The sequence below is a fragment of the Garra rufa genome, chromosome 3, assembly GCF_049309525.1.
Source record: "Garra rufa chromosome 3, GarRuf1.0, whole genome shotgun sequence".
In the NCBI taxonomy this organism is placed as follows: Eukaryota; Metazoa; Chordata; class Actinopteri; order Cypriniformes; family Cyprinidae; genus Garra; species Garra rufa.
In genome coordinates this window covers 28,681,773-28,698,946 of record NC_133363.1, presented here as the reverse complement: position 1 = coordinate 28,698,946, position 17,174 = coordinate 28,681,773, and the positions used below count along the sequence as shown (strand labels likewise).

General features: G+C 36.5%; 1 protein-coding gene across 2 annotated transcripts in view; it reads left to right on the top strand.

Moving 5' to 3' along the window:
* The window catches only part of phkb (phosphorylase kinase, beta), a 75,434-nt gene that overhangs the window by 4,406 nt on the left and 53,854 nt on the right, over positions 1 to 17,174 (top strand). For both annotated transcript variants that reach the window (XM_073836917.1, XM_073836918.1), the window contains 2 exons: positions 5,743 to 5,881; positions 9,457 to 9,556. In XM_073836917.1, coding sequence (XP_073693018.1) covers positions 5,743 to 5,881; positions 9,457 to 9,556 — 239 coding nt within the window. The remainder of the gene's footprint in view (positions 1 to 5,742; positions 5,882 to 9,456; positions 9,557 to 17,174) is intronic.

The window sequence follows — 17,174 nt, the reverse complement described above, 5'->3', positions numbered from 1 at the left end:
GAAAAATCTCAGAGGACGTGGTTGGAAGCCAAAAGTGACACCTGTGCTGGCCAGGAGGATAGTGAGAGAGTTAAAATAGAATCCAAGGATCACCATCAAGGCCATCCTGATGAATCTGGACTCTGCTGGTGGCAACATCTCAGCCCAAAGGACACTGTACACGGCTGGGTTCCACGGACGCAGACCAAGGAGGACACCACTTCTCCAAATAAGGCACACAAAAGCCCGCATGGCCTTTGCAAATGCTCATCTGGACAAAGAAGAAGACTTCTTTACTTTTGTTTTATGGTCAGATGAAACAAAATTGTAATTGTTTGGCCACAATGATGTAGAACACCATCCCCACTGTCAAACATGGTGGTGGGAACCTAATGTTTTTTTTTTTGGGGGGGGGGGGGGGGGGGGTTCAGCCGGTGGACCAGGGAACCTAATCACAGTTGACGGCACCATGAAAAAGGAGCAATACATCAAAATTCTCAACAACAACATCAGGAAGTCTACAGAGAAACTTGGCCTTGGGCATCAGTGGACATTTCAGCATGACAACGACCCAAAATACACAGCAAAAGTGGTAAAGAAATGGTTAGCAGACAAAAACACAAACGTTTTGTAGTGGCCCAGCCAGAGTCCTGACTTAAATCCATTTGAGAATCTGTGGAGGGAGCTAAAGATCAGGGTGACGGCAAAGAGACCCTCCAAACTGAAAGAGTTGGAGCTTATCGCTAAAGATGAATGGGCAAAAATACCAGGGGAGACATGCAAAAAGCTGGTCAGCAATTATAAGAAGCATTTGATTTGCTATAATAGCCAAAAAAGGCTTTTCTATTGATTATTGAGAAGGGTATGAATAATTTTGGACATGCCACTTTTTGTTCAAATATAAATAAAAGCTAAGAATTTTTTTTTGTCCACAATGATGCCTCTTATACATCATCTTATTATCTTTTGAGAGAAGCCTGTGTCATTTCCGGTCAAAAAAAACAACTTTTTTATTCTGGTTGAATAAAAAAGTAACTTTAAGTCAGAATTTGCCAGGGGTATGAATAATTTCGGGCTTGACTGTAGATGTTCCACCTTTGTTTTTATTTTAATTACAAGTACAAAATTATAAAGCGATGCATTTAGGGTGTCAAGCTGTGTACAAATAGCCAAGTTACTCCTGATTTTCCCTAATATAGTTGATCTGTGTATTAAGTGCACTGATGTTTACTCATATTTACAAATAATTTAATTATGGCAAGATGTTTCCTAATTTAATTAGAGGATTCAAAAAGTCTCCAAACCATTACATTTAATTATAATACCCAACAAATGAGCTGAGTCCAAGCACTAAAAGATTCATTTGGAGCTAGTATGGGTTCTCATTGCTGAGCTCCTCTGTGCATTTTGCTCTTAATCAATACTCATCTCTTTTCCTGACTACCCTCTTTCTCCCTCATCTCTCACCTAATCTCACTTTCAATTTTAGTATTCATCATGACAATAAATACTGCTCTATAAGACAAAACAGTGCATGTAAGATTAAGAGTTTTCTGCATGATTTCATTCATTCTTTTAGTTTCTTTTCAAGGATAATTAGTCACTTGTTAATGTTTTCTAGGGGGTCATTAAGCTTAGTTTAAATTTATGTCATATTTGTGAACCACTGATTAAGAGTTATCTCTAATTTGTTGGTTGCTGGTTTGTTGTTGATATCATAATGATTGGTCATTCCCGCAGGTGAGGGTGTTATTGTTAATGGCAGGCAGACCAATATCTGTGCTGATGCACAATAAAAAAATCATTTTCTTAATCATCGTTTTTCTCATTTTCCAATAAACATATTTTGTATGAAACAACATGACAAAAGATAATAAGATAATCTTGTTTTCAGAAGAACACAAAGACCAGTGACTAGTCAGGTGGCTGCACAGCATTTTGACAAAAATCATTTCAGGTTGCATCAACTTCTAATGAAAACATTCATTTGTATTTGAATTATCACTCTGTAAGTCATTTAACCATGCGTTACTATGTATTTGGAAGGCTTCTTTCCTCGGCTGTGATCGTTTAGAGCCATTTGAAGCTGCATTTTGGAAGTTCAAACTCGGGGGCACCATAGAAGGCCATTATATGGAAAGAAATCCTGAAATGTTTTTCTCAAAAAACATAATTTCCATACGATTTAAAAAAGAAAGACATTAGCATCTTGGATGTCGAAGGGGGTGAAAACATTATCTTAAAATTTTTGTTCTGAAAGTGAACTACTCCTTTAAGTTTACCCGGCTTGAAATAAGTATGTCTGTAGGTGCTTAGAATATTGGTGGTCATTGTATCTGGAACGCGTGGAACTGTCTAATTCTTATAGCAAAAAAGTTGTGACCAATGGAAGACCTAGACATCTCAGTTTGAAATTATAATTCAAAACAAACAACACAAACTTCAGCTGCTTTGTTTCAAATATGGTTGGAATTAAATTGGAGTGTTCGGTGTGAACATTTCAAGAACACCTTGTGTTTTTGTCTAGCACACCTGATTCAGCTCCTCAGCTCATTAGTAGAGTACTCGATGAACTTGTTACATCCTCCACAAAAACGACGGAAGAGCCTTGTTTCTTGAAGATTGCATACATGAAATCTATGTCTCCAATCTCTTTCCTCCATCCAGACTTCAACCTGTTCCTAAAGCTCATTTAAAATCCCCAGACAGCCAACCCTGAGATGAGAGCACTGCAGGGTGAGAGAGAACAAAGAGTATAGAGTGACACAGAGGAGGTTTCTCATTTCAATGATCCTTTTGAATGAGTCATGGTTGAAGCAGACAAACATACAGCGTTAGCACAGGGTAATCCCGTTTTTTTTTTAAAAGTGAATCCCCATGTCGTTGCCTATAAGACAAATCCCACAATAATAAATAAATGTGGTAAGTTTCATAATTCAGATTCCTCCTCAGAGCAGAAATGCATCTCAGCTTACTACGTCATAAGTACTGTATATGAATGCAGCACATTACATCCAACATGCATGGAACTTTTTATAGAAGGTTATTGCCATTTTTATCTCCAGTCTTTCTCATTTTTCCGTCTTTCTCACTCTCTTTCTGGGTTTTCCTATTTATGTGGTAATGACATCATGCTTCAGTGCTTCTCATTTCCTCGTCTTCTCCTCTCCGGCCTGTTTGTTGTGAATGCAGTTCTGCTATCTTTCCCCTGCCTCCACAAGATTAAGGTTGGAGAAAACAAGCTTTAACTTTTAATGGGCAAAAGAGTCTCTCTTTTTCGTTCTTTCTTTGTCTTCTTCCTCTGTCTCTCTTCATCTGTGTGGTTCAATCTCCACCTATTTTTCTGTCTTCTTCCACTGTCTGTGATGGACACCCCCCTCCCTTTCTTCTTGGTGTATAAAAATGGCTTCTTCATGAAAACCTCGTGTTTGTGTGCAGTGTTCGGGGTTGATTTAGAAGTGCATTATGCTGATAGATGATGAGAGAGATGCAGTCTTCAAAGAATTTGCATCTAGAGTGCTCTGATGCATTCCATCCCTCACGCTAAAGATGTGTGTGAATAATATGTCATTTCGCTGCTTTTCTTTTCTCCAAAGAAGCCACTTAATGCACAGGTGATGCCATGCTGACTGTGAAATGACTGTAAATGACACTTTCTTGATTAGTAATTTAAGGTTTTCACAAAAGCAAATGGGCAGTAATAGCAGGCTGTGTAGCAGATTTCGCCAGATTAATTGATCTCTGACACATTCCTCCCTGAAACGTTCTGGGAGACTCCAACTGCAGTCTTCCTTTCAGTCTTGCCGGCATCAACCGCAGTTACAGTACAAGACCTAATCAGATAAAGACATATTTATCGCCCTTTCCGGTTTGCCGGATTCTTCCGATGGGAGTCAGAGTAATCCTGGCTGCAGTCTCTCTGAAGAGTATATTAATATTCTGACTAATTCCCCCCAGTGTCTCCTTATCCCCCAGCCCTGCTGGCACTGTCTCTTTGAATTGACCCAAACTCCACATAACAAATGATGGCTCGGAATGAATGTCCCCTTCATTTGTGCTGCCGTAATGTGCTGATGAAAAATGAAGTGCCCTATTCAGCCTGATTATACATTAGTAAAGAGAAATCACAGTGGAGAGAGAGAAAGTTTAGCAGTTGGGCACAGTAATGGATAAAGCTATGTTCCCTTTTTTTACCTTTTTTTTAACTTTATACAGTGTCTTGCAAAAGTATTCATACCCCTTCTTTTTTACATTTTGTTATGTTGCTGCTTAATGTTAAGCTGCTTTAAATGACTTTTATCCACGTCAGTCTACACTCCATACACTTTTGAAATACAGTTGAAATTTAGCTCAGGAGCATTCATATTACTTTTAGATATCACTAGACTGAGTGAAGTTAACCTGTGGCAAATTCAGTTGAATGAGTATGATTTGGAAAGACACACGTCTTAATAAAATGTCTTAACAGCTTAAAATGCATATCAGAGCAAAAACCAAGCCCTGAGGTAACAAAAAAAAAACTGCCTGTAGAGCTCAGAGACAGGATTGCATCAAGCCACACATTTGGAAAAGAGTTCAGAAAAAAATCTGCTGAATTGAAGGTTCACAGAAGCATGTAGTCTCTGTTAACCTTAATGGAAGATGTTTGAAACAACCACGACTCTTCCTAGAGCAGTTGATGGAGAATGGCCTTGACAAGGGTGGTGACCAAGAAGCTGATGGTCACTCTAGTTGAGCTCCATGATCATATATGCAGATGGGAGAAACCTACAGAAGGACAAACATCACTACAACACTCCAGCGATCTGGGCTTTATGGTGGTGTAGTATAGATACCTGAAAACACACTTGGAATTGCAAAAAAGCATCTAAAGGACTCTCAGACTGGGAGAAACAAGATTGTCTGGTCTGATAAACCTCAATTCCAAGCCTCATGTTTGAAGGAAACCAGGCACTGCTCATCACCTGCAGAGTATCATCCAAAAAGTAAAGTGTGCTGGTAGCAGCCTCATGCTGTGGGGCTGTTTTTCAGTGGCAGGGACTGAGGGACTCATTTGGGCAGAAGGTTCACCTTTCAACAGTACAATGACCCTAAGCACACAGCAAGAGTGGCTTATAGACAATACTGTGAATGTACTAGAGTGGTCCAGCCGCAGCCTGGTTTGAACCCAGTCAAACATTTTGGAGAAACCTGAAAATATCTCCCAGACCCCATTCAAGCTGAAAGAGCTTGAGAGGTGAAGAGGTAAGGCTAAGAATGGCAGATAATCGCCAAATGTTGATGTACAAAACTTGTTGCATCATATCCAAAAAGACTTTAGGTCTGTCTTTTGGCTGTAAAGGTACTCAGCTACGTGTTAACGGTATGAAAACTTATGCAATGTCCTTATTTCATTTTTTTTTTTTTTTTGTTAATATATGAAGTTGTGACTATTCTGTTTTTGCTTTGTCAATATGGTGCATGGAGTGTTGATTGATGTGGGGAAAAAATATTTAAAACAGTTTAACATAAGGCAGCAACATAAAACGTAAAAAAAAAACTAAGGGGTATGAATAATTTCGTAAGGCACTGTAATATTGATGAAGACAAGAAACATGCAATAATATTTAATTAGTTTGATTCATTATGCAGTGGTATTTTATGTCAGACAACAAGAATAACAGGTGTTAAAAGGTGTTCATCAATAAGTGTTTTGGAGGTTCCAGCTGTTCCTGTGGGCTGTTGATAGTAACACTATATCTATTTTTATCTTATTTGCTCTAGTGAAGTCCACCATTCTGAACTATCAGAGCCCTACCACTGGTCTGTTCCCGGTCAAGACCTGTTCCACCTGTAAGGAGGCTAAAGTCAGAGACTCCCTCTACTGTGCTGCCAGTGTCTGGGCACTGGCACTGGCATACAGGTAAGACACTGAATAGTACTGTATGTGCAATTACCTCCATATAAATTGGTTTGTAGTGCTCCCATTTAGCAGCATTGCATACTCATACAAAATTGTGGTGTGCAACACTGCAAAAACAGCACAGAAGCCCCATATGCAGTGGTGTAGTGTATATATACCATCTGTGGTGTCTGGGAAAAACAAAGATGAGTTTAACAGCCAAAGACAAAAGGCTGAACAAGTTATTTTACACCATCTCTAAGCATATCTCTAAGCGTTAGTGAGCTATTTTAGTGAGCAAGAGGAATCTGTATTGTCAGTTGTATTATGCACAAAAAGATGTGAACATTTATTCATACTGGTGTTGAGTCACTTGGTGTGAACAGACGTTATGTTTACAATTTGGTCCAATTAAGCAGTATTGTGACATGGCTTGACAGAATAGGCCTTTTTAAAGGCATAGTTCACCTAAAAATGAAAATTTTGTCATTAATTACTCACCCTCATGTCGTTCCAAACCCGCAAGACCTTCGTTCATCTTCAGAACACTAATTAAGATATTTCTGATTAAATCGGAGGGCTTTCTGAACCTGCATAAGCAAGTTGTAATTACTACGTTCAAGGGACAGAAATGTAGTAAGGACACCATTAAAATAGTTAATGTGAAATCAGTGGTTCAACCGTAATTTTTATGAAGCTATATGGATACTTTTTGTGCGCAAAAAATAACGACTTTATTCAACAATTTCTTCATGACAGTACCACAACGCATGTGTGGGCATTTCTCCGCTTCCAAACAAAGTGAAGGCATGTAACTAAGACGGAAGAAAAGAAATTGTTAAATTAAGCTGTTATTTTTTTGTGTTCCCGAAGATGAACGAAGGTCTTACAGATTTGGAACGATACGAGGGTGAATAATTAATTACATCATTTTCATTTTTGGTTGAACTACCCTTTAAATGAAACTGTGAACGTGAATGTGTCATTATCATAGAGAAAAGACAACTGTTTTTAATGTTGATAATAATAAAATTATTAGAATGATTTCTGAAGAATTATGTAATGCTGAAGACTGGAGTGATAGCTGCTGAATGGCAGCTGTGCAGGAATCATTTTAAAATATATTTCAACAGAAAACCTATTTTATATTAATTAATATTTCATAATTTAGCTGTTTTACTGTATTTTTAACAAAAACATCAAAATAATTCATTGAAGGGTAGTGTACTGTAAGTATTCACTCTTCAAATTTGATATATTTGTATCAGTGGCAGTTTTAATCACATTGAAGTAAGCATGTTTACCCACTGATCAAGAACAATTTAGTCGATTGATCCAGATACATTTGTTCCAGTGCTCAAAGTAGTGGACTGCTGCTTTTACACTGCAGTTTCCAAAGCTCAGTAAAGACAAAATTAGACTGAACCTAATGTCCAGGGATGTACTGGATACCGGATAGCTTAAAGGTTATATGTTCAAACTCTGCAAGAGGGAATTGGCGAACTCTCACCTTTATGCCCTTGAACAAGATATTGGAGCTAAACCCTAGATTCCTCTTGAGGGATTGTCCAAAGTCACTTTGAGTCCAAGATGTTACGACCAAACACTGCCCTGCTCGCTCTTTAACTGGGCTGTTGTAGAACATTTATCTTATTCTTTAGCTACTTCAGTGATTTGGCTTTGTGTTCTGAATCATTTTCCTTTCTAAAAATGAACTTTCTCCCAAGAGGTTCACTAGCAGTATTTCCTTGTGTTTTGCACCGTCTTTCCTCCTTTCATTTGAAGGCAGATTTCCCTCCAAAAATAAGAATAAGATCTGTCATCATTTATTCAGCCTCATGTCATTCCAAACCTCTGTGACTTCTGTGGAACACAAAATAAGATACTTTAAAGGAAGGATTTTGTGACGAGGACAAAAAAGCTTCATAAAAACACAATAAAAGTCTTTTTGGTTCAGGCGGGAGGCTTTGATGCATGACCTTTTCTAGGCAGTGTCTGATTGGTTTGGTATCGCTTTCCCTTTGGAATAATTGAAACAACACTGACTGGGACAGCCAAACACTTGAATATTGTTTTGTAGGTTTATTTTCAAAATTCACTTGTTTACTCTGTCTCTGACAGCCATGGTTATTTGTCATTCATAACAATTATTAACAGTTGAACTGAGAATGCCTTTCAAATTCCAAATCAATCCTGAATTGATTTGAGGTAGCAAACATAGCATTTCTAATTAGAAAAGCAAAGTTTGAATGTTTTAGAAAAAACATTTTTAGGCCTTTTATATTTTCACATTTGTAACCCTGGGCCACAAACCAGTCATATGGGTCAGTTTTTTTTTAAATTGAGATTTATGCATCATCTGAAAGCTGAATAAATAGATTTCCATTGATATATGATTTGTTAGGATAGGACAATATTTGACTGAGATACAGCTATTTGAAAATCTGGAATCTGAGGGTGCAAAAAAAAATCTAAATATTGAGAAAATTGCCTTTAAAGTTGTCCAGATGAAGTTCTTAGCAATGCATATTACTAATAAAGAAAAAAAAGATAATTTTATGGTGAAAAAAAAAAAAAAAAAAAAAAAACTCTTTACTTAACGCTCTGGGGTCTGAGGGTGTTTTGGGGCCCTGAAGAAGTTTTGACATGCCCTGACATTTGTGCTTTTTTCAGTATCTTAAAAACATATTAATGGCTAAAGTCTGATTAGATTGTAATCAGCACATATTGGGCTACAATAATATGCAAGCAACATGAATGTACATGTTTGTGTTTTTGAGAAAACTACGTTTATGCGTGGTTAGTGAAAAACTAATGGTTTTTAATGATAGTTTTGACCTATACAATGTATTGTTGGCTATTGCTACAAATATACCTGTGCAACTTATGACTGGTTTTGTGGTACAGGGTCACATGTTGTATTTAGGTGCATATTTTCATAAAATTTAATTGTAATATTTCCAATATTCAGTAAAACGTAAATTAGACATTTTAAACACATATACATCTATATCATGCACAAACACACACACACACACACACACACCTCCCTTCTTTTTAAAGCAGGTCACCAGCACTCTAGGGGCCTGGGTCAAGGTTACAAGATTTATAGGAGGGCACCCAAGAAAAATACTTTCCATTGAACTCCTAAGACAAAGTGTTTTTTTTTTCCTCCCTTCTCACTCCTCCTGGAGAGGGTTGTTCCTCTGGAGGACGAATGCGAGGATAAAAATAGAGAGCAGGCGTATATCAGAGACAGACATAGTCATCAGTCTTCACCTCTGCATATTAGCATTGTCAGAGGAGTTTAATTAAGATGATTCCAATCTGACAGCAAGGCCTGAACCCATTACTTACTCTCTATTTGTCTCTGTAAGAATATATGTGGGTGGTGTGTGCACATGCATGCTCTACATGAGCTTTCTTACTGTGTCTTAAAGGTTTGTCTCCTTTGCATGTTTTTTTATGACTGTGTTCGTTTCAACACTTGCCTTGGTAAATGTTAATGAAATTCTTTGCTATTTAAAAAAAAAAAAATGTGTTTTCAACTCATTAAAGTGTTTTCTAGGAACTCATGTTGAATGTTTGTCATACAGGCGCATTGATGATGACATGGGCCGCACTCATGAACTGGAGCACTCTGCCATCAAGTGCATGCGGGGGATTATGTACTGCTACATGCGGCAGTCTGATAAGGTGGGTCACAGCGTCACACCATAGGACAGAACGCAGCAGTGCTGCATGCATCAATTTTGCCTTTTGAAAACTCAAGCAACCTGCTGAAGATCGTTTTATTTACCCCGTACTGCAAAACAATGGTTCTCTTGATCGTTTTTGGTACTGTTCTTGTGAGGTTAAGGTTACGCTTATGCAGCAGCTTGCAGGTCAGACATCCTTGTGCAGAGTTGACACAAGTTTGGCAAGATCGCATAGCCTGAATTAAGCATTGTATGTAATTTTATTGTCTGTTATGACCCCTAAACTTGTTCACATTGGTTGATTTAATTGACTTTGCCACTGTCCTTATGTAGATTTCAACTATACCTCAGATTTGTTTTTAAAGAAAATGTACATGCATCCCAAGTTCTACTTTTCACATTTTCTCCAGTTTGCTGCACTTGTTCAAGCAACACTAGGCTTTCTGTTCTGTTCTGTTCTGTTCTGGGGTTTATTGTAAATCTCAGAAAGAGCTCTACACATGGCATGAGGCTTTTTTATGGACCCACTCACTGTTTCAGGGCTCAACACTAAGGCCAGTAGTCCCAATTTTTACTTGCCCTGCCATTATAAATGGCTCCACCATAAAATAATGATTTTATGTAATGATGTATTTAACCATTGATGTTTAACCATAAATTAAACTTTGAATTAAATTAAATTAAATTAAACATGAACATATTTATAATGAAACCTGAGAGATTTCTTACAACAAAAAAAAAATCAGTTGGAAGTCCACACAAACGAAAGTTTGATCAAAGCACATACACAGAGCACACTGGTTCTTGTACACTACCCAGGGCTCGAAATTGCGACCGTTTTGGTCGCATATGCTCCTAAAATTTAATCTGCACGACCTCAAAATGTATTTGGGAGCATATGTACGAGTGCTAGAAATTGTTGTGGTGCGACTTGGTTTAATTTCTTTACAAAACTTTGGCTAGCCTAACTACTGCACAGACTGTTGTGAGCTGATACAGTGACAGGTTCGCCGGTCTCTCTTTTGACTGTGGACAATTAAAAGGTCTCCACAATCTGCTTTGAAGAAATCTGAATATTTTGTGCTACAGCGTACTTTGTCAGATACAATTCTGGCGCCTCCATCTCAATATACTGTACAACGCTGCATACATTCACATCAAATGATAACTTGATGCAGAGTTGCACTCACGCAGGGGTGTAATTTCCACTGGGGACACGCTCTTCAAAATCCCGTTTGTGTCCTCCCACATTCAAATGGTTTTGTTAAAGTAATATCTTGTATTGTAGAATGCACGCTCCGCGCCGTCGAGAGTTTCGCGCGGTCGTTAAAACGAAACCAAAAGTAAAACGCGCACGCACATTCAAAAGCAATTTTAATACCCCGTGTTTAGAGAGCGACTTCCCAATGCGCGCAAATTAGGCTACATAAAATATCTAGGCTGTTATTATTATGTGGTCTATAATAAGTTGTGTAGTGTCTATAGCTCTGTATCATGCTTAAAAAATTCGGTCTCTATTTGCACTTATATATTGAAAGAGTAGCCTACTTTGATCATGCCTGCACTTATTGTCTATACACGACGAAAGAAGTGTTGTTTATTTTTTGTTGTTTATACTGTAGATTGTTTAAAAATGCAGTGGTTGCCTCTAATTTAAATGGCTCTACCTATAGTAGAGAAAATAAACATTTTGTTCATGTACTCATATAAATACTCATATTTACTCATATAAATATATAAAAAAGGCTTTCAGAATTAGCCCATTTGTTTATAAAACATCTGCAATCAGAATTGGCCATGAAGAATCAAGTTTGGCACATTACTAAAAAGAAATTAGGTGCTCCTAAATTTTTTTTGGTGCTCCTAACTTTTTGAAGTTGGGAGCACCAGTGCTACCAAGTAAAAAAAGTTAATTTCGAGCCCTGCTACCAGTCAAAAGTTTTTGAACAGCAGGATTTTTAATGTTTTTAAAGAAGTCTCTTATGCTCACCAAGCCTGCATTTATTAAGCACAGCAAAAACAGTACAATTCTAAAATATATTTTTGCTATTTAAAAATAACTGTTTTCTATTTGAATGTATTTTAAAATGAATTTATTTTAGATTTTTGAAAGCTGAATTTTTGCATCATTACTCCATTCACATGATCCTTCAGAAATCAGTCTAATATTCTGATTTGCTGCTCAAAAAACATTTATTATTATTATGTTGAAATCAGCTAGGTAGAATTTTGTCTGGTTTCCTTGATGAATAGAAAGTTAAGAAAAACAGCATTTACCTGAAATAGAAATCATTATATTATAATTTGTAACATTATAAATGTCTTTATCATCACTTTTGATCAATTTAAAGCATACCTGCTAAATAAAAGTATTTGCTGTATTTTGGATTAAATAAATGCAGGCTTGGTGAGCAGAAGAGACTTCTTTAAAAAACATGAGCAATCTTAATTTTCAAAAATTTTTGACTGGCAGTGTATGTCAAGCAAAAGTCTCTGTGCTCTATGTATGTGTTTTGATAAATGATGACAAACATAAATTACCCATATGAAAATTAGTTTTTTTTTTGCAGTTTTACTACAAATACCATGGTTAAAGTAGCTTTACAATACTAAACAGGAAAATAGTGTAGTCAACTACAACACTCAACTTTAGTAACCGTTTTATTTGTTGTAAACCCATAGTTCATTTTTCCCTTATGGAAATTAACCATGGAGTTTCTACAAATAAAACCAAAAACCCATGGTTACTATAATAAAACAATGGTTCCTTTTCATAAGGGTTGTTAGAGTGAATCTGTTCATCATATGAATTTATGGTAAGAGTTTGTTTAAACCATTTGCCTGCTCGTAGATTACGTTTTCTTAGGCTATATTAACTTTTGTGGTGTAATTGACTTTCAAATTGAGTAACAAGCTGGAAATCGAAGAATTGATCTCTGAATCTCTCAGTGGATTGTGGCAGCTATTTGTCTGTATTTCTTTACACAATAGTAAAGAGTTGGTTTTGACTGCAGATGTGTGAACTTACTCTACAAAGTGGATGGTGCTTGGGCATTATTTAAAGGGTTGACTGCGGGGTTGCTTTAGAGTGGCTGCCAGTAGAGCTTTTCTGTGGTTTTAACAGCTGGATGTTGCTGCAATCAGGGTTTTGACAACGTTCCCATTTAGGGCTGCACGATATTGGGAAAACATGCGATATGCGATATTGTTGTTGAATATTGCGATAACGGTATTTCTTGCGATATAACATTTCCCTAGAGAAATGCCTTTTATTAATATTATTATTATTATTATTATTATTATTAATATATGTTTTAAAATCATTTATATATGTAATGGTCATACTAAAATAAACAGGTAATAGATATTTGTCTGTCATCCGAATTAAATCTAATTCAGGCTAAAAAAAAAACTGTCAAGTAAGTTGCAAACACTTAGACTTTAAAACACTATGAATGACTTAAAACCTCAGCAGATATTGTGATTTCTGGTTTGCTGTTACCATAGACCTGCAAACACAAAATGAATGCACTCAAGAGCATGTTTTAAACAAAATATTTAATTGCCTTGCCTCTTTGTTTGTTTTCTTTTTAAATAAAAATAAATATTAATAAACAAATAAAAAAAAAATACTATTAAACAAAAAGTTTACTATTAAACTTCAAAATGTTAGGAGCAAAAAAAAGAAAAAAAAGAAGAGCACCCAATTTCTTTTTAGTAATGCACCAATCTTGATTCTTCATGGCCGATTCTGATTGCTGATGTTTTACAAGAAAATGGGCTGATTCTGAAAGCCTTTTTAAAATATATTTATTTTACTGCCTAAGCAAGGGACACGAATGAATGAAAATATGAGTACATGAACAAGAAGTTTATTTTCTCTATTATAGGTAGCCATTTAAATTAGAGACAACCTCTGCATTTTTAAATAAAAACGTCCGGTTTCTAGTTGAGCGGAGCGCAGTGTCCGTGACAGGGAGTGGTTGACGGCTAATATCTCACATCTTCATTAATGGTAATATTATAAAGATTAAGTTTAAATGGTTGTAATGTTGGAGAGAACAGTGAACCTGTCACTGCATCAGCTCACAGCCGTCTGTGAAAAGTTTTGTAAAGAAATTAAACCAAATTAAATGTCATTTATCGCAACTCTCTGCGATACCAATATCGCGTATACTGTTATCGCGATAACGATAATTATTCGATATATCGTGCAGCCCTAGTTCCCATGGTGAGCTGCCTGGAGTGGCTGTGGGTCATTTGCTTAGTTGTTGGGCTTCCTGTTTTGGTCCAGCTGGTAATGTTTTTTTTTGTTTTTCAACCACCAACTGAAAGAAAATGTTAAGTAATGCACAGGAGCATTTGTAGGGCCCTATTTTAACGGCCTAAGTGCATGGTCTGAAGCGCATGGTGCAGGTGGACTTAGGGCATGTCAAAATCCACTTTCACTAGTTTAACGATGGAAAAAACGGTTGGTCCGCCAGGCTCATGGTCCAAAACGGTTGTACCTATTCTCTTAATGAGTAATGGGTGTGTTTTAGGCGTAACGTGCAATAAACAATTCAGTGTCTCCTCTCCCATTCCCTTGCACTTGCACCCTGGCAGATTCGCTGTTTACATAGCGGGATTTGCAAGAGCAAAGACTGAACGCTTCTCCAGAGAGGAAACAGATCTGCTTGTTACATTGTAATCCTTTCATTTTTAGTAATTTGGCATGTTTGTGTGCTGCTGCTCATCCCTGCGTGTGTAATAAGTAGAGTGTATATGCATTGTGCACTCACTATAGGCACATATTACTAAATAAATAAAAAAAATACTGCGACTTTGACATTGACTTTGTTTGATCAATGGTGCAATTATTTTCAGTTTCTTCAAAACAGCAATGCACCAACAATGCGCCTAAACACCTCGTTTTGAGACCAGCACGCCCATGGGCGAATAGATAGGTGCAAGTGCATTTACTATTTAAACAACACAGCGCTGGACGTGAAAATGATAACTTCGTCGGGCTGAAACTAGAAAAAAACACTTGCGTTGCACCTGACATTGCATTGCGATAGGGCCGATAGTGTACGATAGGGCCCCTTGTTTTTCAAACTGGGTCTTTTTGCAAACCCATTTGTGACCCTGGACCACAAAACCAGTCTTAAGTCGCTGGGGTATGTTTGTAGCAATAGCCAAAAATACATTGCATGGGTCAAAATTTTTGATTTTTCTTTTATGCCAAAAATCATTAAGAAATTAAGTAAAGTTCATGTTCCATTAAGATTTTTTGTAAAATTCCTACTGTAAACATATCAAAATGTAATTTTTGATTTGTAATATGCATTGTTAAGAACCTAATTTGGACAACTTTAAAGGTGATTTTCTCAGTCTTTTTTATTTTTTTGCATCCTCAGATTCCTGATTTTCAAATAGATGTATCTCAGTCAAATATTGTCCTATCATAACAAACCATACATCAATAGAAAGCTTATTTATTGAGCTTTCATATGATGTATAAATCTCAAATTTAACCTTATGACTGGTTTTGTGGTCCAGGGTCATATTTGACCAATTAGATCAGTAGTGATTTGTCGGCTAATACTGATTCTAAACGGTTAATAGAAAACACACAACATGATTGCTGAAATATTGTCAGAGAAAATGGTTCTCTAACCCATATATAGTAATCTAAAGTGGTATCTCACTATAAATAAATATAATAAATAGTAATAATCAAATAAATGCTGTTCCTGTGAACTTCATCATTCTGAAAAGAAAAGAATCATGGTTTCCATAAAAATATTTGGTAACACTTTAGAATAGGTAACACTTATTCACTATTAACTACAACTTACTAGCATGCATATTACTACAATATTGGCCATTTATTAGTACTAATTAAGCACATATTAATGCCTTATTCTACATGACCTTATTCTACAACTCTATCTACCCAATACCTAAACCTAACAACTACCTTACTAACTATTAATAAGCAGCAAATTAGGAATTTATTGAGGGAAAAGTCATAGTTAATAGTGAATAAGTGTTACCTATTCTAAAGTGTTACCAAATATTTTTATATTTTATAGGAGACATCGGATGGCCATTTTCCACAAGGTTGTATGATTCTTTAGGAACTTCATGAAATGTCTGCAACATACAATACTTTGGTTAAATTTTCAGTGGTCATATAAAACAACACCCTTTTTACCCTGTCAAAAACAGCCCTGTTCACAGCAACCCATCTCAGTGTATGTCTGTTTAAATGATAATGGGCTACTGCTCACTCCACCCCTCTCTTCTTCTTTTTTTTCTCCTCTTGTGTGTGTATTTGGTGGTGAGTAACAATTAAAAACAAAACTATTTCAATACATCCGCAGTGGCTCTGATGTCGGGAGAAAAAGAAGACTCTTATGTTTACTTTTAAATCCAACTACAAAATACCTGCGTTGCATGCGAGACTTTGTTTTCGCTACAAAAGGCGGACAGCATACAACTGGCTGAGATGGAAATATACTAATACAGGACAGTCCATCAGCGTTTGTGGGCGGGGCTTGAACAATATGAAGTCATACTTATCAGAAAATCAAAACGGCTTAATAATTGAGACTGTTTAGATTTTTGAGGGGATTAAAAAAAAGAGTGAATAATTTTTATCACTGTGGGGTGGTTGTGTCCACACACTGCTAAGACATTTATATGAAAATTTTGTAAAAATGAATTTTGCTTCCGATGTCCTCTTTAAAATAAATATATCAAAATAGAAAGTTTTTGAAATTGTAATAAAATTTGTCAATATTACTCTTTCTACTGTATTTTTTCTGAGCATAAAGGGCTTATTTCATAACCGTTTAAAAAAGTCTAACTGACTTTAGAACTTTACGAGACATTACGTTTCATTTTACAGTAAAGTCACCGGGCTTATCACTCTCTTGAAACATATACATTATGCATATTAGGTACATTTGCTAATGGTTATGACCTAAAAATGCCTTTAATATGCAGATCATGGCAGTTTTTCCACAATTAATGAATTGGATGTGCTGATGCGCTGTTGGTTACTTTAACATGAAGAGTAGTCTCAATTCACATGCAAAAAGCGCTCATGTTAATGCGGTTTTTACAGTTTTTAAAGCAACTGTTCCCTCCCGGCGTGGACCTGAGCAATTACGCCTCTCTTGTGCCTTTGAAATTGTTCCATTTCATTTATTCCTGACCTCTAAGACCTGATTTGCAAGAAAGCTTTTCTGTGTCTTAATTATAATGCCTCGTTTATGCAGTTAATTACACAGTGCAGTGCTCATTAACATCTGTCTATAGCATTCACAAAGAACATTGGGTTTTTAATAAACTCACAATGCGTTGCAACTGTTCGTATCATCGGTTCCCCAGGTATATTCAACCGACGTGTTTACTGTGGCATGCTGCTGATAACACTGTGAAAAATAAGTCACAAACAGATGAAAAGCAGCATAAAAGCATGAATGCTTGAATTATAGTTAAGAGACGCATGTGTTTTCTTTGCAGTGGTTAACTGGTCTTTGTACACTCACAAATGCATACATAAAATACTTTTTTTTTCTCCAAACAGCCAGCTTTGATGAGTTTAATAAAGGTCAATCCAAAGT